General features: G+C 34.7%; 2 protein-coding genes across 2 annotated transcripts; one reads left to right on the top strand and one right to left on the bottom strand.

The window, feature by feature from the left end:
* The first annotated feature begins 7,720 nt into the window (after nt 1-7,720).
* On the top strand, nt 7,721-8,164 carry LOC133031279 (uncharacterized mitochondrial protein AtMg00810-like). The gene has a single exon (XM_061104750.1). It carries the CDS (start codon nt 7,721-7,723, stop codon nt 8,162-8,164), a length of 444 nt encoding a protein of 147 aa, XP_060960733.1.
* A 1,038-nt stretch (nt 8,165-9,202) lies between these two features.
* Nucleotides 9,203-16,601, bottom strand: LOC115722999 (auxin-induced protein PCNT115-like). The gene is made up of 5 exons (XM_030652396.2): nt 16,177-16,601; nt 15,865-16,068; nt 10,509-10,681; nt 10,165-10,267; nt 9,203-9,795 (listed from the first exon to the last, which is right to left on the bottom strand). Exons 1-5 carry the CDS (start codon nt 16,390-16,392, stop codon nt 9,454-9,456), a joined length of 1,038 nt encoding a protein of 345 aa, XP_030508256.2. The 5' UTR covers nt 16,393-16,601; the 3' UTR covers nt 9,203-9,453.
* Between the last annotated feature and the right edge of the window lie 9,338 nt (nt 16,602-25,939).

The raw sequence follows: 25,939 nt of genomic DNA on the forward strand, positions 1-25,939 counted from the left end.
TACACAAAAATATTTTCGTCCATAGTTTCACAAGAAGGTGAATATATATGTGTAGTCAATGTTTATTATGTTAAGTGTGTTTGTCATTCTCTAATGAGGTACTTATTTTTATAGATATATGACTTGCACAAGTTTGGATCATTAGAGAATGGCGAAGAGTTGCTAGCTTTAGCATCCGGGTCTGATCACTTAGGTACTTACTATGAAGGTTTTATTGTGAATGGAGTTCGATTTATGGCTACCAAACGAGATGAGAGGAGGAGCACACAAAATAGTGGAGTGTTTGTGGCAGGAACAGAAGGTTTTAATTATAACGGCACACTTACTGAAGTATTAAAGTTAACCTTCACTGGTGTTTACTCTGTCACATTATTTAAGTGCAAGTGGTACAATACAGATCCAAGACGGAAGAAAACAATCGTCGAGAACCTTATCACTAGTATTAATGTTAGTGGGGAATGGTATAAAGATGACCCATACATACTTGCTAGTCAAGCAAAGCAAGTGTTTTATCTCGATGATTTATTGAGAGGGAAAAATTGGAAAATAGTTGAGAATGTAAATCATCGACAAATTTGGGACATCGTGGATGATGATGCTAATGTCGAAGTTGATTTGGTACACGACACCAACTCATCCAATTTTGTGTTAACTGTTGATCTTGGGAAGTTAATTAATTTTGCTACCTAATGAACCTCCGATGGACATTGGCACTGAGCAAAGTTTGCATGTCAACGAAGAGGAGCGCAACATGGACGAAGAAGATGCTACTGAAGAATCTGACGATGAAATTTTAGTTGACCTTTGTGAAGATGATCTGAACGATAATTTAATTAATAATGATAGTGATATTGACAACTCTATGAAAATAGAGTTATTTATATCTTTTTGGGCATTAAGTTAGCTTTGTTCTCAAGTATTTTTAATTTATTTTAGTGACTTTTATTTGATTTTATTTAGTTTTTCATAAATATTAATTTTAGTAGTTTGAAATTAATTTTAATTAATTTTCTTAATTTTTATTTGTTTATTTAGTCTCCCATACTTAATTCATGTGGTGTTATAAGATTTTAGAATGCAAACTTTGCATTTAATATTATAGGCCCATCCATTTAAAAGAGAACGAGAAGACAATAAAAAGAAAAAAAGATAATTGGGCCATCACATTATGGGCTTGACATTTGGAATTTAAGAGATGTGTAAGGTATATATACATTGAGATGGATATATGTGAGAGAGGGCGTGACTGGATTGAAGAGGAAAAAAGAGGACGGCTGACAGTGAAGAAAAGAAGAGAAATGAAGAAAAAGAAGAAAAAGAAAAGGAAGAAAAAAAAAAGAAAAGAAAAAAAAAAAGAGAGAGAGAGGGTTTTATTTTAGGGTTTTAATTTAGCATTTTTAATTTTGAGATTGGCAAAAATCAAGAGGAAGAAGAAGAGCAATTTGGAGAAGAAACTTAGAGTCTTGTGACAAGCTCTAAATGGGTTTTTATTTCTATCTTTCTTTTCTTTTAAATTTTGTAATTTTTGCACAATCTATTATTAGTTAATTTTTATTTTGCTAGAATTATTTTCTTGACTTAAATTATGATTTGATATTTTATTGCTATGTTTAGTAAATTGGTTTTGTTCATTCAAGAGTGTTTATTGTGCAATTGCTTACTTTTGCTTGATCACCATTAGTAAGTAGTAGCTAATCTTGATTTTAGAAAAAATAGGGTTAGTGGAATTGCTTGAATGATGCATGAATATCAACTTGAAAAAGTGTGATTTGTAAATAGCATAGGAATGTGTTATTTACCTTGTATGACTTGAAGGAATTGTGCTTAAATTGGTATTCTTAAAATTAATTGGGCATAGGAATATGTTAATTAATTAGAGAATCAAACCATAAACACTTTGGAAAAAGGATTATGACATTTTAAATTCCTAGTTGACATTATCAATTTACAACAATACTCATTAGCACCATTATATCAACTTTGCATTTTTTAGGTCAATCTAATAGTTCTAGCTTGTTTTATTCATAGTTTGTGTTTGTTAATTTTTTTTTACATATTCTAATCACTTTATTTTATTTTATTTTTTTTTTTGTTGAAACCAATTTGTGAGTAATTAGTTTTATAAATCAATTTCCAATTTTCAATCCCTGTGGAGACGATACTCGATTTATCACTTTATTACTTGTTACGATTGCGTACACTTGCGTATACAATTTTCACAACAGATATGGATGATTAATTTTCAAACACTTTATTTTGTAATACATACATTTATTAATTTCAAGCTAATATTTTTTATTTCAAGCTCACTTTATTTATTTTAAATTATTGTTACTATTACTAATAAATAAAATATTTTTTTTTAAAAAAAAAAAAAGTAATGTCAGTTGATATATCAACTTATCATGGTGGAGACGGGGGTGGTACCGATCCACCAGACCCTAGTATATTCCAACAATGGTCTGTCGGGGAGAACGATTATAGATGAAAAAAAATCATCACAAAATTACAAGTTAGAGAGAAAAAAAAAAAGAAGATTGGCACTTTACCTGTATCAGTTTTACTGCCGTCGAGGAGAGGAGGGAGGAGGATGGTCCGTTGGGGAGAACCATCGGGCACACGGGTCAAAATCTTAGAGTTATGGTTCAAAGGGAAGAGATTGGAGCAGATGTAGAGAGGAAGAGAGACGGGAGAGGAGCGATCGATGATGGAGGATCGACAATGGAGAGGAAGAGAGGGGAGCAGAATGATCGACGATGGAGGATTGACAATGGGTTAAAGATGCCCAATTGTCAAAGCTTTTTTGTCTTCGCAAAGGTTGAAGACGAATGTGAACAGAGGGATCGATTCGGGGGTTTAAGGATCTAGAGGTTGTTTTTGTCAGTTCTTAACCTTAGGCATTTCATTTCTCAGTTCTTTTAAAAGCTAACACAACTTTTACGCGATATTTTTGAACCGACTAGAATAAAGTCTCCACTTCTAATTTTTCCTTGCTTTATTTTTCTTTAGTTTTCTTTGTAGCGTCATTTTGTTAAACAATGCTAATCAATATTTCTTAATGTCATTTTGTAATTGACAGCCTTATTTTGTACACACTACACGTCGGTCAATTCTGTGAACAATAGCATTGACCAACACAAAAACTAGTTTTTGTAGTAATGTAGACTCATTAACATGTCGATTTAATACTTTGATATTTATAATTATGAATGTCTTTTGTTGATTTAAAAATAATATGGTTCTCATAGTTCAATATCAAAGGTTAAATTGGATGAGTATGTGGAGAGGCTATCAATAACTATTATTTTTAAAGTGACCACAAATATTTTTTTATTGTTCAACCCATGAGTTTGAGTCATTTTCAAACAAAACTATTTTAATATATATATATATATATATATTATGTATTAAAATTAATGTAGCACAAGTAGAAGAATGTTAGACTTTTTTATTTGGGCTTACATTAACTTTTATTAGTTTTATTAAAACTTTGGTTAATTGGATAGTTCTTTGCTATGTTAACATCTTATTGTTAGTGATTAATAGTTAATGGGTTTAGCATCTATATGTGTGTACAGTCTAGTTGAAGTAAAAGTGTCGGTTTTTCTAGTTAATTGAAGCCTTTAATGAGTAGACTCAGTCCAATTAGGATTATGTAGTTAAGTCCCCTCCCTAACTTTATAAATATATATTGTCTCATCACAATTATATAGTTTTGATAATCAGATAAATAAAATTACTTCTGATTTAGAGACCTAGGGATAAAAACTTATTTGATAGTATTGTACTATAATTGCTATGGATAAATCAGATACACATACTAAATTATTATATATTATTATTGTATTACAGATTATATACAAATTATATCTTGAGTTATTTTGATTTTTTTCGCATGTATGTTTCCATATAATTTCTTCTATTACCCATATAATGTTTTACTTGGAGTCGAAACAACATTCTTCTCCTTAAAGTATCTCTACATAGATCATTAATTTATTAACTGTAAAAGTCACCACCAACTTCTAGAATTTTCTAGGCTTAAGAAATAATTAAATAAATATGGAGATTTGAAGATCTTTCTAGTAATTGGGCTTAAGCTCAAGGTTAGCATAAGCTAGAATTTTCTAGCTATTTAAAGTTGGCTACACCAACCGACTATGGATAGTATAAATAGGACATTGGGTCCTTAGTGGTGTATCATCCAAACAAAGGTGTCCCAAAGAAAAGAGTCAAAGTGTAGTGTGAGTTTTCTTATTTAAGTGTGTCTTAGAGAGTTACATATATAAGCTTGATAATTAAATTATAAGTGGGTGCTCTAAATAAAGTGTCCAAGTATTTTAAGAGTATTGTGGTCAAATTATTGTATATAAGTCTTGGTGTAATAACTTCTACAATAATAAAAAGTAATTACGTTTCTCACGTGTTGTGTTGTCCAACAAGTGGTATCAGAGCCAGATCGAGTTTGTTCTGAAAGAGTCCTTTGTTGTGTTTCTTAGAGTGATCGTGTGTGGTTTAGTACTACAAAATTTGCACGATGGGTGACCTTCAAGTGGTCAGCGGAATTAAGAAACTTAACAACCAAAATTACAACACGTGGTCGATGCACATGGAGGCATATCTCCAAGGCCAAGACTTAATGGAGATCGTTGGTGGCAATGAAGTCACACAACCAGAGGATGCATCCGCTTTAAAGAAATGGAAGATTAAAGCGGGCAAAGCCATGTTTGCGATTCGGAGCACAGTCGAAGATGAGATGTTAGAGCACATCAGGTCGGTGAAGACACCGAAGGAAGCATGGGATACTTTTGCATCGTTGTTCACCAAGAAGAATGATACAAGATTGCAGCTTCTGGAGAATGAGCTTCTCTCAATTAGACAGGGCGACATGACGATCAACCAATACTTCACCAAGGTAAAATCTCTTTGTTGCGAAATCTCTGCATTAGACTCTGGTGCTGGCATGTCAGATGCTAGAATTAGAAGAATTATTATTCATGGATTAAGGCCAGAATATAGAACTTTTATTGCTACAATACAAGGTTGGCCAAGCCAACCTTCTCTTGTCGAGTTAGAAAACTTCCTAGCTGACCAAGAAGCGTTAGCTAAGCAAACGTATGGAGTCTCATTAAAGAGTGACGAAGAAGCACTCTTTAGTAGAGATAAGAAAGGACGACCCCGACCAAATACTAGTAGAAATACTAGAAAACATGATGACAAGGATAGTCATCATGGGAGCTCCCAAACAGGGGGAGCTCAAAATAAAGACAAACGGGGTGGTCAATCAAAGAATAACAATAAATTTGATGGAAAATGCTACAACTGTGCAAGTATGGCCACATGGCTAAAAGTTGTTGGTTCAAGAAGAAAACTGCAGAAGGCAATGCAGCCACATCAAATGCAGAAAGGACAAGTGATGAAGAATGGGACGCAGAAGCATCATTCATAGTGGAGGAAGAAGAATTAGCTTTCACGGCTTCTGTTCTAGGAAAGATCAACTACAATAACGATTGGATAGTCGACTCTGGCTGCTCAAATCATATGACAGGAGATGAAGAGAAGCTGCAAGACATGATAGAATATAAAGGTGGTCGCGTAGTGGTGACAACCAACAACTCAAGATTACCGATTGCACACATCGGTAAAACTACAATCACGCCGAGATTCAGCCCAAAAGAAGTTTCACTCTAGGATGTCTACCATGTACCTGGGATGAAGAAAAACTTACTAATAGTGGCGTAACTTACGGCGACAGGCCACCATGTCGTATTAGGCCCTCAAGATGTCAAGATCTACCAAGATCTTGAAATCTCTAGAACACCTATGATGAAAGGACGATGCTTAGAGTTTGTCTATGTAATGTCAGCAAAGTCCGCTTACGTAGACAAGACTCGGAAGAATGAAACAACAGATTTGTGGCATGCAAGGCTAGGACATGTCAGTTATCATAAACTCAAGGTGATGATGAAGAAGTCTATGCTAAAGGGTCTTCCTCAACTCGAGGTCAGAACAGAGACCGTATGTGCTGGCTGCCAATACGGTAAGGCGCATCAATTACCGTATGAAGATTCAAAGTTCAAAGCCAAAGCACCATTGGAGCTGGTCCATTCTGACGTGTTTGGGCGAGTCAAACAACCATCAATCAGCAACATGTGGTACATGGTTACATTCATCGACGACTTCTCAAGGTACCTATGGGTTTTCTTTATGAAAGAAAAATCCGAAACTTTTTCAAAATTTGAAGAGTTTAAAGAAATAGAAGAAGGAGAAGTCGGCAAGAAAATCCAATGCCTCCGAACAGACAACGGTGGCGAATATACCTCAGATGAATTTTCTGAGTATCTTCGAGAATGTCGCATACGCCGTCAATTCACATGTGCAAATACGCCACAACAGAATGGAGTAGCCGAGAGGAAGAATCGCCATCTTGCAAAAACATATCGAAGCATGCTACATGCAAAGAATGTTCCAGGGAGATTTTGGGTTGAATGTATGAAGACAGCCGCTCATGTAATCAATAGGCTGCCCTAGGCTAAGTTAGGGTTCGTTTCACCCTTTGAAAAACTGTGGGCTTGTAAACCTGCAGTAAGTCACTTTCGAGTATTTGGTTGTGTGTGCTACGTATTCGTGCCAAGCCACCTACGTAGTAAATTTGACAAGAAGGCGATACGATGTATCTTTGTGGGATATGACAGCCAACGGAAAGGGTGGAGATGCTGCGACCCTACAACTGGAAAGTGTTATACATCAAGGAATGTGGTCTTCGATGAAGCATCATCATGGTGGTCATCGCAAAAGGAAGCATTACCAGATTCTAAAGAAATGGAAGATGAATTGCAGAAGAAAATGGGGGAGCAAATTGTTGAGTTACCTACAACACAAGATACAGATGAAGAAGAAAACACTGAGGATGAGGCACCTTAGAATCCATGGAAAACAGGGGTGCATCAAAGAGAAGAACATGATGATAGTCAACCAGAACTTCGGAGATCAACAAGAGCGCGAAAGCCAAATCCAAAATATGCTAATGCTGCTGTAGCTGAAGAAGAAAAGTTCAAAGAACCAGAGTCATATGAAGAGGCATACCAAAACTCCAAGTGGCTAGGAGCTATGAAAGAAGAAATAAGTGCGCTAGCAAAGAATCAGACTTGGGAGTTGGTGCCAAAGTCGAAGGAAGTGAAACCCATTTCGTGCAAATGGGTCTACAAGGTAAAAACTCATCCTGATGGTTCAATTGAGAGATACAAGGCTCGGTTAGTTGCTAGAGGATTCTCTCAACAATATGGGCTAGATTATGATGAGACATTTAGTCCAGTTGCTAAAATTACAACAGTGCGTATTCTGTTAGCACTTGCAGCTAATAAAGACTGGAGGCTATGGCAGATGGATGTGAAGAATGCCTTTTTACATGGAGAACTGGATAGAGAGATATACATGGTGCAACCAAGAGGGTTTGAGGATAGAGCACATCCTGACTATGTTTGCAAACTGAAAAAGGTGCTCTATGGATTAAAGCAAGCTCCACGAGCATGGTATGGAAAGATTGCTGAGTTTTTAGTAGAAAGCGGATATTCTATGGCACATGCAGATTCAAGCTTATTCGTCAAAGTAAAAGAAGTAAAGATCGAAAATGTTCTGGTATATGTTGAGGATCTCATTATCACTAGAGGATGATGCAGAAATTTATCAAACAAAGGAGAACCTATCAGTACGCTTTCAAATGAAGGAGCTTGGAGAATTGAAACACTTCCTTGGATTAGAAGTTGACCGAACTAAGGAAGGTTTATTTCTTTGTCAGCTAAAGTATGCGAAAGATTTGCTGCAAAGATTTAGAATGCTCGAGTGCAAGCCCATCTCAACACCTATGGAAGCTAATGTTAAGCTATGTGCTCATGCTGGAAAGGACTTGCAAGATGGAGCAATGTATCGACAACTAGTGGGAAGTCTAATCTACCTTACATTGACTCGACCAGATATTTCTTATGCAGTTGGAGTAGTAAGTCGATATATGGAGCAACCAAAGAAGTCACATTTGGAAGTAGTACGACGAATACTGAGGTATGTCAAAGATACCATTAACTATGGTCTCTTCTATAAGAAAGGGGATGAGGTTAAGATCATTGGCTACTGCGATGCTGATTATGCTGGTGATCATGATACCTGACGATCAACTACTGGGTATGTATTCAAACTTGGATCTGGAGTAGTGTCTTGGTGTAGCAAAAGGCAACCAACAGTGTCTTTGTCAACCACGGAAGCAGAGTATAGAGCAGCAGCAATGGAGGCTCAAGAAAGTACATGGTTGAAGCAACTAATGAAGGATTTATACCAATTCACAGATTCTGCAGTGCCATTTTATTGTGATAATCAGTCTGCTATTCGTTTGGCAGAAAATCCAGTATTTCATACTCGAACAAAACATGTGGAGGTGCATTACCATTTTCTCAGAGAGAAAGTTCTGCAAGAAGAGTTAGAGATGCACCTAATAAAGAGTGAAGACCAAGTAGCGGATCTATTCACTAAAGGGCTCAATACTTCAAGATTTGAGAAGCTAAGAAACTCAATATAAAGAGTTGGTGCCGACGGGGAGTGTAAAAGTCACCACGAACTTCTAGAATTTTCTAGGCTTAAGAAATAATTAGATAGATATGGAGATTTGAAGATCTTTCTAGTAATTGGGCTTAAGCTCAAGGTTAGCATAAGCTAGAATTTTCTAGCTATTTAAAGTTGGCTACACCAACCGACTATGGATAGTATAAATAGGACATTGGGTCCTTAGTGGTGTATCATCCAAACAAAGGTGTCCCAAAGAAAAGAGTCAAAGTATAGTGTGAGTTTTCTTATTTAAGTGTGTCTTAGAGAGTTACATATATAAGCTTGATAAATATTAAATTATAAGTGAGTGCTCTAAATAAAGTGTGCAAGTATTTTGAGAGTATTGTGGTCAAATTATTGTGTATAAGTCTTGGTGTAATTACTTCTACAATAATAAAAAATAAAAAGTAATTACGTTTCTCACGTGTTGTGTTGTCCAACATTAACACATATTCAACAGCCCCATTTTGATGAGAACAAATTTTGTTACACTCAATTATTAATACAGAAAATTAATAGTAGAGGAAAACATATATATGCAATGAAATTACATACACCAAAAAAAAAATAATGATGAAAGCTAGAAAAAAAAAATGAGATCAAAAAATAGAAAAAGAAAATGGTATTTACATATTTAGTACAATACAACCCTCTTATACTGTATGCCGAACACACCTTAAAAGCTTTAATTAGTGTGAATAATAACTAAAAACTACTTGCATACCAATCAAGAACACTAGTTCAACATGCATATATATGGTAAAGGTTGAAAAATAATGGCAAGGTACACGAGGGAAATAGCAGTAGCTATAGCTAGCTTGTTATTATATTAGGCATGTGCATTGCATGCATGTATATTCACTCCAACTTCCATGATGATAATGGTGGAGTTTCAGAGTTCCTCCAAGTACTTGCAGACTTATCATATGTATCACCTTTGACAGCATGTGCGGAAGCAATTGAATCAAGCTCAACCAATTCTTCTGGTGTAAGTTTCAGTGACAGGGCTTCAATATTTTGATTGAAATTTTCTATCTTTGTGGTTCCTGGGATGGGACTCACATCATTTCCTTGGTGGTGGACCCATGCCAATGCTAACTTTGATGGACTGCATCCTTTTCTTGTCGCAATTTCATTCACTCGATCAAATATCTTTTGATTATGTAAAATGTTTTCGGGTTGTAATTTTGGAAGATGGGTCTGCAATAAGTACACACACAATGCACATATATTTTATTATTAGTATATCAAAGTTGAAGTAGCTGTATCAATTAGAAAACATAAGTGCTACATTATCCTTTGAAAGTAATAATTATTTTCTCTTGAAAAACAAATTTAAGTAAAAAAATATATATAAAAACAACTTTGGGTATTTTGTATAAAATTTTTGTGTTATTATCAGCTTGGTTTCCCCTTCATTGGCGGTCTTTTTGTGAGAATGATAATTACTCGTACAAATTTTTAAACTTATTATGTATATCAAACCAAAAGGAAACTTAATTTTATTTTTTATATTTTTCCTAAAACATATTTATTATGTAATGATACCACATAATCAATGATACCTACCTTCCGAATGTCATCATTGGATAAAGTATCTAGAAGTTTAGAGCCAGATGATAAGAATCCCATGCCTAGCGGACTGTATGCAACAATACCAATGCCTAGTTCCCTGACAAAAAACAAAAACAATATTATTAGATCAATACCACATAACTTGTAATTTTGTGGCTAATGTGGCAAAGTAGATTTTTACCCACAAACGATATGGTATAGTGGATATATCCTCTTTTCCATTTAATCTATGAATGCTTTTCTTTAAAAAGAAAAACATTACATATATGTTCTCATGTAATAACACATAAAAATATGTCTTTAAATGAATAATTATAAGGTTGGTTAATGAGACTCACCTACAGACAGGAATAATTTCATCCTCAACATCTCTATTCCACAAGGACCACTCCAGCTGGATGGCTGAAATTGGATGAACTGCATGAGCTCTTCTTATGGTTGAAGCTGAGGCCTCTGACAAACCAATGTACTTCACCTTACCCTCTTCAACTAATTTCTTCAACTCCCCAACCTTGAAAAAAAAAAGTGTACAGGTTATGAGGTTTGCTTGGTTAAAAACAATAGATTGTTAAGCGGCTTTTTTGATGATTATTACTAGCCACTAATGTGTTGGGACCAGATGTTCTTTCGAACAATATTTATTAGAGTTAGTTTCCATTGTTAATATGTAAAAATAAATTATAATTTATAAGATGAATGAGCTACTTCTCTCATTACCAATTGGTTTTGAGATGAAACCTCATTCAACTTATCTCCAAATTTCTAATAATATTAAGTGAGATTTGATCTAATTTATATGATCTAATTCATTCGATTCGATGTAGGCACTCTTATATTTACATATTTGCAACAAAAGTTGTACTCAAAATAAATATAGGTTTTTATAGTTAGTTAACGATTGTTTATGATATTTCATGGGAAATTTACACCCTATACTGATTTTTCCCATTTTATTTCTTTTTTACTGTCACACGGCAATTATAACAATTTTACTGTGTGTATATATATATATTTTTTAAAAAATTTTAAGCAAGTCTATTTAATTTAGCTTAATAATATATATGTGTATATATGTAAAAAAAAGTTTTCAAAAGTTGATTGATGATTTTATGTCATTTTCATGTCAGACTTTTTATTTATTTTTTAAACTTAAATTTATAATTTAAGTCTAACGTGAGTGATCACATTCTTAAGAATTGTAATATGTGTTTATATATATATATATATATGACTTTTTACATGTATTTAGTTGATTGATGTGATAAATTATTGTTTACTTAAATTTAAAATTAGGAACAACCCACCCATGTGATCCCTTTTCCCAAGTTTATATATATTTTGTTTCTCTCTCTTTCTATCTCTTTTTGTGAGTTGTGTCTGTAAATTTTTTTTTGAGATTGGTGTCTAAAATAAAGTCCATCAACCAAGGACTTTACATAAAACTCATCTCCATTCTTCATTGTTTCAAAAACTTACAAAGCTTGCTCCTTTCATTCATTTTTTACTTGAGTTTTAAAAGAGAAAAACAAGATATATATAGAGAAAGTTTTGTGGGCGTGCTAAGAGAGAGAGAGAGAGAGAGAGAGAGAGAGAGAGAGAGAGAGAGAGAGAGAGAGAGAGAGAGAGAGAGAGAGAGAGAGAACTTGAAACATGTTGATGAAGGAGTGTGGAGGCTCTCTTGGTGAAGAGAGTGAGAATATCTTGAAGAAGAACTATATAGAGGAAGAAGAAGAACAGCAGACAACTCAAATTTTCTAAGTAAAAAAATTTCTTTTTTTCTTTATTTATTTTTTCTAGAACGACATAAATTTTAATGGGTTTTTGTTGTTATTACTAATTATGTTTTTTTTTTCTTTTTTTAGGTTTATAGTTAGCTCTGATTTTGTGAGTGGTGATATTGTATCGTTTGATGGCTCTTATGACTTATTTTGTTATTGTTTTATTATTGTTCTGATGTTGTTTTATTGTTGTTTTCTTTCATTTTTTTATCACATTTTTTTAAATATTATTGTACTGCTCTATTTTTAATAGTTCAATTCTTCTTCTTCATCTTCTTCTCATTTTTTTTAGTTTTTCTAATTTTTAGTCACACTTTTGGGAGGAAATAAAAGAGTGGTTTTTTATTTTATTTTGATTTTCTAGATCTGTTCTTGCAAATATAGGTTTTGGTACTTCAAAGAACACTAAATCAAAAATATCCTCAATCTGTGTTGGAGAACTCCGACTTTGATTTTGAGTTTGAGCCAAAGTTCCAAAGTCTCCCAAATCTGATAAGGTTTTTTTTTATTGATCTTGTGTTGTTTTAGGGTTTTTTTCAAGCTAATTATATTTCCTATTTTTTTCATGTTTTTTTTTGTTAGTCCTATTTTATAGTTTTCTGTTTGTTTGACTCTGTGTCTTGTTGTTGTTTTGGTTTTATTTTGTTAACTCTTAGGGAAAGGGTAATTACCAAGTGAAGATTGTTCAATCAACTGATCTGTTTGAAGACATAATTAAGAAAAGGGTTGTTGAGGTGTGTCATTTCATTATTTTAGTTTTAATGTTTTTTATGCTTGTTTTTTATGTTCTTTATTTTTTTTTAATTTTTTTTTTGTTGTTTTAGTTTTGTTTTAGTAGTGTTTTCTTATGTTTTTTTATAGGATTGGGAATTCAAGTACACCCGATCGGAATACTACCATTCCAGAGTTTTTTTATGCTTGTTTTTTATGTTCTTTATTTATTTATTTTTTTTTTTTTTTTGTGTTGTTTTAGTAGTGTTTTCATATGTTTTTTTTATAGGATTGTCACATTCTCTTGAAATAATTATGTTCTTTTTCCTATTGTCCATTGCTCTTTATGAGAACTGGTATAGATACCATGTCCTGTCATTTTTTACAATATTTCATTTATGTGGCCTTTTTTTCATATTAAAACAACAGTAAAATAACACTACAAAGCAGTAATTTATTGTTAATTTAGTAATTTTTTCTCTTTCCCAGATTTTATAATTTTTTTTTCTGGTGTTTCTATGATTCCGGTGTTGATTTATCCGTCTCTAACCACGAAGGAGAGGTGCCGTTTGTGTTTTGATACTATTTACAGTATAAAAGTAAATATATTGGGCATGGACAGTATAAAAGAAATAAAAATGGGCTTGGACAGTAAAAATGTAAAGTTTGCCATGTCCCAGTATTTTTGAAAATATTTGGTAAAAAAACAGTATTTTTGTAAGTTTCCCTATTTCATGGGAGTGGTGTCACAATGGAAGTGGGTTTACCCATAGGTTTATTTAATTAGTTATATAGAAATTTTGATTTGCACTGTGTACACATCAATATTAAAAAAAATAAACTTATATGAATTTAAAAAATAAATATTAATATATAAATTATTTTTTTTTTCTTGTCCATAATTATTTTAATTTTATTTTTATTTTTTTTCTTTGACATCATGTATAATTTTTTTTAATAAAATTTTATATAATTTTTCATTTTAATTTTTTTAACTAATGTTTAAAATATATTTTATTTTGATTTTATATGTAGACTTTTTAAGAATATAATAAGTGAGAATTTTTTTAAAAGAAAATACAATAAATAAAAGATATATATTTTACAAAAAATATAAATTCAAATAATTATAATTATAAATAACACTTAAACATATATATATTTAGAATATTAGTACACTTAAATAATTATCTAATTACCAAAATTATATCATGAAGTTAATGCTTCCAAACTACTATTATTGTTTTAGTGTTCTTCTTTATTAGGCTTTCAATAATACTTTTTTTTAGAAAATATAATAATAATTAGGGTTATTTTCATTTTTACACTTCAAAACAGTTTTTTTTTTTTAATTTTACGAAATTCTACATAGGAACCCTTATTGCAACTATATAGCGCTACAACCACTTTAGAAACCCAAACGGTAAATTTGAAAAAAAAAAAGTTAAAAAAAATAGTATATGGGGTAATTCCCCTAATAATTAACCAATCAACTAAAGTATTTCTTGTACTCTTTTGTTTTAGTTTATTTTATATTTGTTACTTTATAATTTATTTTAAATATAGGGTTAATTTTTTGTGAAGAATAAAAGTTCAGATATTACAATTCAGAATAGCGAAAAAAAAATTATTTAAAATTTTTGCCGTTAAATTATTATTACTCCAAATTATATTATTATTCTGTCTGTTATAAATTGCCTGAATTATCAACAATACTGAAATATAATACTTTTGTTAAATTTTATCTTATGTATCTAATAAAGTGTTATACAACTGAATCATTGTCACTTAAGCGTTACATAATTAGTTTAAGAAATTTATCTAGTAACAACTAATAAGAGAAAACTTAAAATTAATTTAGGTAAATATGGATTTTTGCCCCCTGAACTTTTAAGATCATTGAAAATGCCCCCTAAACTATTTAGATTGTTGGATTTAAGGATTTTTTTCTAATTTTAGTAGAAAAAGTCTAACATGGATGAAAGTCCAGGGGCCATGATTTAGTACATGTCAAAGTTCGAGGGGCATGATTTGGTAGATATCAAAGTTTGGGAAGCATGATTTAGTATATAAACAATCACTGAAGTAGTAAAATTGAATGAAATTAGACAAAAGTCCTTAAATCCAATAATCTCAATAGTTCAGGGGGCATTTTTAACGACCTTAAAAGTTCAGGGGGCATGATTTGGTACATGTCAAAGTTCAGGGGGCAAAAATCCTAATTAGCCATTAATTTATTATTTTGTTATAAATATCATAATATTCATCTAATTACCAAAAACTCTTTGAAAATAAATGATAATATAAAATTTGTAAATTTTAAATTGTAATTTAGTGATGATATCACTAGGGGTGGGCATCATCCAATCCAATCCAATTGAACCGAACCGATCCAATCCAACTTAATTACAAAAAATTGGATATCCAATTACAATTGGATTGGATTGGATGCTAAAAGTTGGATTCTTATTGGATTGGATCGGTTATTGGATGTCAATCTCAAAATCCAATTAAAAACTGATCCAATCCAACTACATTTATATATCTTAAAAAATTATTTATACAATAAAAAATATTAAAAAATATAATAAATATTTATTATATTTTTATTAGATTTTTTTTTGTATGTTGAATTTGTAACACTTGATTGTTTAGTGTATTTATTTATTTCATGATGTTTTGTTCTATGTTATTACTTAGAAATATTGTTGTTTTAGTTATTTAAACTTTTAGTTACAATAAACTTGTAAGAATAGTATGTTTATGAAGTATTAAACTTAAATTAAAAGTACTTACTAAAAAAAACTTAAACAAAAAGTTAAACTTAGTTTTTTAGGTATTTTTCTTTATATTTTTAAGATAATATTGAAATTTAGGTGTGCAATTGGATATCCAATTAAAAAACCGATCCAATCCAATTAGTAATTGGATTAGATTGGATTGGATTTTGAGGTCCAATTGAATTAGATCGAATGATGATTTTCCAAATCCAATTACTAATTGGGTTGGATCGGATGAGGAAAAAAAAAGGTTGGATTGGATCGGATGTCCACCCCTAGATATCACAATACTTGTTAGCTAGCTGTATAAAACTTTACATAAGTCTACAATTTGTATTTGTAATAGTTAGAAATAAAAATCAGTTGAAAAAGAAAAAAAGAATGCAAAAAGTTATGAAATCTTTGGAGGAAGTAAGAAGGCTAACCGTGACTTCAATTGGGACAGTAGTATCTATACGATGCTGGTAATAGAGATCGATACAATCCACACCCAGTCGCTTCAGGCTAGCTTCACACGCAGCTCTCACATAAGCCGGCTCCCCATGAATCTCCATCTTCAAATCCTCCGACAATTTCACTCCAAATTTTGTAGCCAACTGAACCTTCTCTCTAATTTCCCCTTTAAGCGCCTGCACGTATATATATACTCAATACCAAAATTATAATCTAAGAAACAAAGCACGCGGAAAAAAAATATAGAGAGAGAGAGAGAGAGGAGAATCCGTAATAATTAGGACCTTTCCGATAAGGATTTCATTAATGAATGGCCCGTAAATGTCAGAGGTGTCAAGAAAGGTGACGCCGGAATTAATGGCATGGTGGATGAGATTGATCATCTCTGGTTCAGGCTTTGGTGGGCCGTAGAAGGCGGACATGCCCATACAGCCTAGGCCCTGAGCGGAGACCTCAAGGCCTTGCGACCCAAGTTTGATTGTCTTTACTTTAGAAGCCATAATTGATCTGGTGATCTTATTTTTTACTGGTTAATTAATTCATCAGTCTATATATATATATATATAATATATTATTGATTAATTATAATTGCTATTGTTTGAAACGTTGTGGTGGAAGGCCATTGTTAAGTGAGCCATATATAACAGTTAGCTTCCAAAATGCTGGCGCAACGGAATATATGTCAACTGTATTTTTTTAGTAAACTTTTTATATGAATTGTTTTTCAGTAACAAATTAATGAAATTTATTATTCCTTAGCTGTGTAAAGAACAAGGTATCTTTCTAGGTTGGTATAGTTGCTATCGTCATTGCTTACGTTGTGGAGAACAATCCTAGAAAGCTCTTTAATATTCATTCATGCATATTGTTGTTGTTGATCATTCAGGGTCGGGCCTGATAGTATTCTTGACAAATTAAAAATAGGCCCGACACAACTTATGGAGTTGTATTGATCAGCAGCTATATATCTTAAAGGTGCTTGAAAACTGAGGTGAAATATAATACTGTAATAAATGTTCAGTACTCAAATTTTGTAAAGGGAATTTTGATTCAAATTATTTAGAGGACTTTTTTTTTTACTTGGGGTACCTGTAGATCAATAATTGGCTATGTGGGAAACAAGTTAGTGCGTATCAAAAGAAGTTAGAGAAGCTTGAATACACAAGGGGCAGTTAAAGAGAAAAAAAATTTTTGTCCCCAAAACCATGTCTCCACCCTGTCCCACCAATAAATTTAAGCCACCTATTTTCTTCATTTAATAGATACTTCGATAAAAAAATATGTTTAAATTAATGGGAGTTTTAAAATGAAAAAAAAAATGGTCTGGAGGGCTCTGAGTGATATCTAATGGTCTTTGTGACTCTTAACATGTTTGAATGTTTTATGATCGTTGGTTTCATGGTTATGACAATGGCAGAAAGTACAGTGGATGAGATTGTGCAGTTGACGGATCAATTGGGAATGAATCAAGAAGAGGAGTGGGAAGTGAATGAGGAGCAAGTGGCTGAGTTTGGTGAGAAGTCCCTGGTAGGGAGAATTGTATCCAAACAGAGTGTGAGTGTGGGGTTATTCAAGACCATGTTTTCTAGAATGTGGAAATCAATTGGGGAATGGAAAGTCAAAAGTCTGAATGATGATAAAGAATATCAATATTTTGGGCTGTCTTTTAACAGTAGAGCTGAAGCTAAGAGGACATTGGAGAAGCAGCCGTGGCTTTTCAATGGAGGAATGCTGATGTTGGAGGAATGGCCGACTAGTGGTCAGTGGAGAGACGCGAGATTGGATTCAGTTTCTTGTTGGGTTAGGATGAGAGGTTTGCCTTTGAAAGCTCTTACTCTAAACAATATCAAATGGTTGGGCAATATGGCAGGGAAAGTTTAAGATATAGTGTGGAACAATCCGCAACAAATATTTCTGAATGGTTATGTGCGTGTGAAGATTGGTTTTTCGATTCAACGGGAGGTGTTTGTTGGCCGATATATTCCGGTTGATGGTGGGAAAAGATGGGTTCAATTCAAATTTGACAAATTACCATTGCTTTGTTTTAAATGTGGGTTCTGGGGTCATGATCAGTCGGTTTGTACAAAGGCGGTGGTGATGGAGATGAATTCGCAAGGGACTCCGGTTCCAAAATATGGGCAGTGGTTAAAAGAGGAAGACCCGACTCCCAATTGCTTTATGGCGTATGATCAGTTGATGGCTCGACAAGGAGGAGGAAAGGTTAATAGCAACGGTGGTCATGGGATAGACGGAGAGACTAGTCGGCCGGAGATTGGTCAATCGGAGCACAGGGGTTCCCATCAGGCTGTGAGTAGTGGGAAGGAGCAGTTTTCTCGGTTGATGCAGGTTGAGCAAAGAGTGGGTGATGGGGTTGATCGTGGGAGTGAAGTCAATGGTGCAACTGAGTCTGATAAACTTAAAGGTAAAATTGACACTTTTTCTGAAATAGACCAAAATGGCATTTTTAAAAATAATGCACAAAGCCCACCAGTTGGTAAAACTAATCTTGGGTCGGTGGTCAATGGGCCTCTTTTTTCTACTTCCCAATTGAAAGAAGGGTCTTCTTTGTTTGTTCCACCACAGACACATGGAAGTAGTAATGGAAGCAAAGGAAAGGGGACACGAAGCTGGGAGAGGGAATCGGCTGGATTCGAAATTGAGGAGGAGGATGGAAGGGAAGGAAGGAAGAGAAAGTGTAGGCGTAGTTGTGCGAGTTCAGGCCGAGTTGATGGCGACGATGTGGGGGGGGGTCTTTGTGAACATGGTGAAGATGTGGCTGTGGATCTGGGGGATACAGAGCGGTTCGAAGTGGGGAAGAGTATGGGCGGTAAGGGGCTGGGAAAGAAAGGGGGAGAGTCTAGAAAACGAATATCCATTAAGAATAAGGCTCGGGCAAAAGCTAGGGTGGGAGGAGCTCAATCAGAGGGCAATTTCAGTGGGAGTGGGGTGAGAGGGACGGGTGAGGTTGTTATATTTACAGCTGGAGATGATGGTGCGAGTGGAAAGGATGGAGATGTGGGAAATTCTTCTAAGGTAGGTGTTTCTAATTGTGTGGATTTACCTATTTCTTTATCTGAAAATGAAGCGGCGAGCCTTGGTGTTCAAGGCCGCCGAACGCAATGAAACTACTAAGTTGGAAGGTCCAGGGGATTGGGAATCCCTGGACATTGAGAGCGTTGCAATCCCATGTACGTGAGGCTAAACCGAGCATCATTTTCTTAATTGAAAGTAAGTTGACGAGGGGTCAAGCGGAGCGTGTTTGTAATGTTCTTAAGTATGATTCACTGTGGACGGTTGATAGAATGGGGATGAGTGGGGGTTGTTGTTAATGTGGAAAAGTGATGCAAAAGTGCAAGTTTTAGATAGTTCTCCAGGGCATATTCTTGCTACGGTGGCGGGGAATGGGTTTTCGCCATGGTACTTCACTGGCTTTTATGGAAATCCAGAAGCTAATTTGAGGAGATTCTCATGGCAATTGCTACGAAATCTGAAGAAAGAGGTACAGGGACCGTGGCTATGTGTGGGGGATTTTAATGAAATTGTGAGTTTAGCTGAGAAGATTGGTGGTAGGGATCGACTTTCGGGAGCTATGGATGGATTTAAGGAGGTTATTGATGATTGTCGGTTTATTGATTTTGGTTCTTCCAAGCATGAATTGACTTGGTGTAATGAGCATAGATCTTCTCGGATTATGGAGAGGCTGGGCAGAGGTTTGTGTAATGAAGAATGGTTGAGACAATTTGAGGGTGCTGATGTTAAGTTGCTTGATTGGTGGGAATCTGATCATAGGGCTTTAGTGATTGATATCCCAGTGAGATTGGATGGGGATAAGTGTGGTAAGTCTAAAAGGAAAAACCGGTTTCATTTTGAAGAAGCTTGGTGTCATGAGGAGGAGTGTACTGAGATTGTGGATAAAATGTGGCAGGAATGGCAAGGAAGGGGTCGGCCAGTGTCTTTTAGATGCAAAGTCAATAAATGTGGGAAAGCATTACAAGATTGGAATAAGAAGAAGAAGGCGCGGTTGAATAATGAGATAGCCAAGACTAAAAAGACGTTACATGAATTGACAATGGTTCAACAACCGGGAGTGTGGGAGGCTATACAACAAATGGAAGATAAGTTAAATGGGTTGCTGGAAAAGGATGAGCAGTATTGGAGACAAAGGAGTAGAGCTTTATGGTTGCAGTGGGGGGATCGAAACACGAAATACTTTCACCACAAAGTGTCCTCGCGTAGAAAGAAGAATGAGATTAAGGGATTGCAAGACCGAATGGGAATTTGGCAAGATGATAAGATGCTAGTTTGCCAAATTGTGGAAGAGTATTACAAAGGTTTGCTTACGGGGTCAGACATCGACGAGGATATAGTGCATGAGGTTCTAGATGTGGTATAGCCGAAAGTTACTTTGGCAATGAATGAGGATTTAATGGTTGAGTTTACTGATGAAGATGTTGTGCAAGCAGTGAAGAGGATGAATCCACTAAGGCACCGGGTGCGGATGGGTTGCCCGCACTTTTTTATCAGAAGTTTTGGTCTAAACTAAAAGATGAGGTCATTGTTGTGTGCTTGAATGTACTGAATAATGGGGCTGATTTTAGTTGTCTCATTGATACGATGGTAGCTTTGATTCCTAAAGTTGACAAGCCCCAAAAGATAGAAGAATTTAGGCCGATTAGCTTGTGTAATGTGATTTATAAGATTGTCTCGAAGTGTTTGGCTAATCGGCTTCGTCATTCTTTAGGCCAAGTTGTGTCTGATTCCCAAAGTGTTTTTCTTAAGGGTCGGCTCATACATGATAATGCCATTGTTGGGTATGAATGTTTACATGTGATGAGGAAGAATCGATTTCGAAATGGTACAAAGGTAGCTTTGAAATTGGATATGGCGAAGGCGTATGATAGAGTGGAATGGAGATTCTTGGAAGCGATGATGTTGAAATTGGGGTACAATGCTTTGTGGGTTTCTAAGATTATGAGTTGTCTTACCTCGGTTCAGTTTTCCTTTCTCATTAATGGTGAAATTCAAGGGAAAGTAATTCCACAACGGGGGCTTAGACAAGGTGATCCACTATCACCTTTTCTTTTTCTTCTTTGTGCTGAAGCCTTTTCGTGTTTGATACAACATGCTGAACAATCGGGGCAGTTACATGGGATTGTCTTTGGAAGGCAGGGAGTGTCGGTGTCGCATCTATTTTTTGCGAATGATAGCTTGGTGTTTCTTGCAGCGAATGAGGATGAGTGCAAGGGAATTAAAGGGTTGCTGGAAAAATACTCTCAAGCGTCTGGGCAGTTGGTAAACTTTCATAAATCGGAGATGTGTTTTGGGCGTAATGTTAATATGTCAGTTCGGACTCATTTAGCAAGTATAATGGGGGTGAAGGTGGTGGATAATTATGGGAAGTATCTTGGGCTACCATCTTTTTTTGGAAGAACAAAAAAGCAACACTTTGAGTTCATTAAGAATAAGGTATGGAATAAGTTAAAGGGATGGAAAGGATCTTTTTTCTCGGCTGCCGGGAAGGAAGTTCTTATAAAGGCAGTCATTCAAGCCATCCCTACTTACACAATGAGTTGCTTCCGCCTACCGAAGAAAACTATTAATAGCATACATAGTATGGCGGCGAGGTTTTGGTGGGGATCTTCGGAGAAGGATTCGAAGATACATTGGTGTAAGTGGGATGTTTTATGTAAGAACAAGGAGCAAGGTGGTTTGGGGTTTCAGGATTTGGGACTGTTCAATCAAGCTCTTCTAGCTAAGCAAGTTTGGTGGTGCATACGATTTCCGGATTCTTTGTGTAGCCGAGTATTGAAAGCAAGCTATTACCCAAATGGGGGGTGGTGGAGGCAAAAAGTGGGAACCATGCGTCATTTGTTTGGCGAAGTTTGGTTTGGGGGAAGAAGGTTATTCGAAAAGGGTATCGCTGGAGGATTGGTAATGGCAATTCGGTTAGAGTTCTTGAAGATCCTTGGCTGCCACGTCCTGTCACTTTTAAGATATATGACAAACCGTCTCTACCGGATCAGTTGTATGTCATTGATTTGAAGAAAGGTAATGGGGAATGGGATGAGGAATTTATTAGAGTTGTCTTCAATCCAACAGATGCTGAATTAATCATGGGAATGGACACCACTGAATGGGATATTGAAGATAAAATCCTATGGCACTATAGTAAGGATGGGGAGTATTCCGTTCGAAGCGGATATCGTATGGCGGCTGCCTTACAAGTGAGAGATGTGCAGTCTGATACGCAGGCTGTTGAGAAGTGGTGGAGCAAGCTTTGGAAGTTGAAAATTCCGCCGAAGGTGAAACACTTTGTTTGGAAGATGGCTCATTCATGGATTCCTACTAACTCAGCTCTTGCTCACCGGCATATCCAGGTAGAACCTTATTGTAAGCGGTGTTCTACTGGTGCGTATGAGAATGTTTTTCATGCATTATGGGGGTGTAGAGTTAACCGAGAGGTTTGGCATGCGGCTGGCTTTTATGGAAATATTCAGCGACAAGGCCGAGAGGATGTGCTTGCTTTTCTCATGCGAATTTCGAGTTCTTTTACTAAGGAGGACTTTGATTTTTTTCTGGTTCTATCTTGGAACCTTTGGTATATTCGCAACTCAATTAATCATGGGGGACTCAAGCCTCAAGCTAGTGCTATATTGGAATGGTGTAGCAAGTTTCTTCATGAATTTAGAGAGAGCAATGTATCGAAGCCTCCTGGACAGCCGCGGGAAGAGGTGAGGTGGACTCCACCTAGGCAAGGCTCCTTTAAGATCAATGTGGATGTAGGGGTCAAGGTTGGGGAAGGCATTGCTGGGCTGAGTTCAGTTGCTAGGGATCATGAAGGTTGGGTTGGGGTGGCTGCTAACAGGTACGTCCAAAAGAACATTACGCCACTGCAGGGAGAACTACAAGCGATTTTGATGGGTCTGTAGGCTGGTATACAACGCAATCTTCCCTCCTTCTCTGTTGAGTCCGATTGTCTTCAAGCAGTACACTTAGTGATGCATGAGCAAGAAGGGTGTCGGGATGTTGATGGACTCATTGCGCAGATTAAATGGTTGCTGCAAAATGAATGTGTGACAGGAATTTCTTTTGTATTTAGAGAAGCCAACCAAGTTACGCATAATTTAGCCAATGATGCTTTGCTTAACAAAGCTAGTGCCATGTGGGTAGGGGTTGTTCCCCTTTGTGCGAGTCAAGCTATTCGGCGAGACTCGCCTTATCCATTGTAATGCTTTTGATTAAATGAATTCTGTTTCAAAAAAAAAAAAAAGATACTTCAATAAAAATTTAAAACGTTAAGATAGATTAACTAAAGTTAACAGACAGTTATCTTTTATCCTACAATTAATGTTATATTCTCTCTCTTGATTCAATTATTCAATAATAATAATAATAATAGTACTAAATATTAAATTAACTACATATTATATTCTTTCATTTACTATCCTGTGCTAATATTTATATATTACTCAATATAGTTGTCTAGTCTAGCAACTCCCTCATGGCAGCGTTATTTAATTTATAACACCCCACTGTTATTTAATTTTGAAATTTTCATCTCTCTTTTGTTTTGCTCGTATGTATTTATATAACATTTTTTATATATAAAATCAAATTCTATACAATTGTTAAAAATAACAAAATTCCTTATAAAAGTTATATTCTAACTCCACATAATCATAATTATAAATTAAATTCCAAAACATATCAATAAATTTGTGCCTTTAACAATTACTAACTCCACCAAGCTAAATTCTTAAATATTCTTGAAAAATTGGCTATCTTCAAATCCAATAGGTGTCTTCTCAGCCTATATGCATAATAAAATTTTTATTAAGCAATGCATTTATTATTATTATTATTATTATTTTTAAATAAAGTCAATATACCTGTAAAAGTAATTCAGTCATGCTTATTTGTATGCTTGAATTTTTAGGTGCCATATTAATCTGTAACAAACAAAAAGATATAAATATATATAAAATTGGTTGTTGATATAAAAAATTAAATTAAATATATAATATATTACATGGTTAGGATTATATGATGTAGTCGGGAATGAAAAATCTGGTTGACAAAGTGGCATATAATTATTGACTTGATCATTGTTGTTAAAGACTTGTGAAGCCTGTAAGATAAAATATATAACATTTAATATTATAAAATTATAGAATTGAAAACATAAAGTTAAAAAAATAAAAATAAGTACCTGTTTTGTAGAGACGGTTTTTTAAGAAACTTTAGTTTTTTTACGCATCTTCTCAAGAGCATTCTTTGGACGTGTAGAAGAACTACCACGAATTCTCCTATTATTTATTTTTATACCTTTTATTGTTGTATTGATTCCATCGTCGGTACAATTCTCCTCTTTTCTTCCAACAGTATCTTCTTCCAAACAAGCATCCACATCATCTGAAATTCGTTTAAAACCATCTCTAGCAAGTTTATAGGCTTTTTCAGTTACTGATGCTCTTGTTACAATATGAGTATAGGATCTTGACAAATCTTGATAACGTAATGCCAAACATGCTTTAGGATCATCTGTTTAATCTCAAAGGTACTACTTGTAACTCCCATTTTCGCATGCTTTGTCCACCTCTTTAAAATGTATTGAGAAGGTATTTTCACGATATTATGAAAGGAAAAGACTTTAAGAATATGTGAGCATAATATTCCTGGAAACTCAAACTTCTTGCAACTACATATTGTTGTATTAGTCGATGAATCATATTTAACTGTGTGGTGAAAAGACTTACCATTCAGAGTAAGCTTATATTCTCTCATAACTCCTAACTCGGTAATAAGTTCCATAACACAACTATAAGCCTTTGAAAACTCAACCTCAAACATTCTCAACACTGCAGGGGTATACACATTCGCTACATGATTCAAAATTTCAATTGGAAGTGATGGTGCCAAATTACCTTGACTTACTCTAAAGTCGGCTTTTAACTCTTCATAACGTCGATCATCAACCAACCTCTCAAAATGCTCTAAAAAACGCAACATAGTGTGTTGATAGCTGACATACTTTTTAAGTACATTATTCATGCTTTCACTTCGCTGTGTAGTGGTCATATTTGCACAAAAAGTATCTCTTCCATATACTAAAGCCCATTTCTCCTTAACCTTGAACTGTTGTGCCAACCACTCATTATTTTCAAGATTATATTTCCCAAGCATGTTCCCCCAAGCCTCAATGAATTCACATTCTTCATCATACTCATATATGCAATTTCCAAAATCATGAGCAAATTCACGAAATCTTTCAAAAACACTACTCAAGTGTTTAGTTGCATTCTGATACATATGCCAGATACATAAACGGTGATATGTTTCTGGCCATTGGGATCTTAATGCTTTTGCCATTGCCGCATCTTGATCAGTAAGAATAGTTTTTGGTTTTTTCCCTGACATAGCTTCTACAGATGTGTCAAATAACCACGTAAATGTTTCAGCAGTTTCATCATATAACAATGCAGCCCCAAATATAGTGGTTTGTTTATGATGATTTACCCCAACAAACATAGCAAAAGGACGACAATCATGATTTTTTCTGTAGGTTGTGTCAAAGCTAACAACATCACCAAAGTTATAATATAATTCCTTCATTCGTGCATCCGCCCAAAATATATTTGTTAACAAATCATCTTCATCCACTTGCAATGCATAATAAAAATTAGGATCTTTTGACTTCATCTTTAGAAGATATTTAAGAACACCACCTGTATCTCCTGCACGCATTTGAATTGTTCTTTTAGTGCGTATGTAATTTCGACAATCATCCAAAATAAATCCAAGATTTTCGTGTCCTACTGGCTTTAGGAGCAATTCCTGAATTCTCAGCCATTTCAATTTTAGATGCTTGAGCAGGGGTTATTCTTCTTTGTGACTTATGTAAGTGACTCATATTAGGGCTTGAAGTCACATGTGTATGCTCTGCATTAAATTCAATAACTTGATTTTTTCCAAATTGATGAAGTTTTATCTTCATCCTCGCCAAACAACAAAATCTTGTTGTAGCACGATGACATTTCACATTATCAT

Source organism: Cannabis sativa, chromosome 9 (genome assembly GCF_029168945.1).
Source record: "Cannabis sativa cultivar Pink pepper isolate KNU-18-1 chromosome 9, ASM2916894v1, whole genome shotgun sequence".
Classification (NCBI taxonomy): Eukaryota; Viridiplantae; Streptophyta; class Magnoliopsida; order Rosales; family Cannabaceae; genus Cannabis; species Cannabis sativa.

What these genes read in the sequence shown, in the direction of transcription:
- LOC133031279 (XM_061104750.1), top strand. Translation starts at nt 7,721, where the DNA reads ATGAAGGAGCTTGGAGAATTGAAACACTTCCTTGGATTAGAAGTTGAC.
- LOC115722999 (XM_030652396.2), bottom strand. Translation starts at nt 16,392, where the DNA reads ATGGCTTCTAAAGTAAAGACAATCAAACTTGGGTCGCAAGGCCTTGAG. An exon ending in CTGTCCCAATTGAAGTCACG is followed by an intron (nt 10,682 to 15,864) that starts GTTAGCCTTCTT and finishes TTTTTTTTCAAG; the next exon opens with GTTGGGGAGTTGAAGAAATT. An exon ending in GAAATTATTCCTGTCTGTAG is followed by an intron (nt 10,268 to 10,508) that starts GTGAGTCTCATT and finishes GTTTTTTGTCAG; the next exon opens with GGAACTAGGCATTGGTATTG.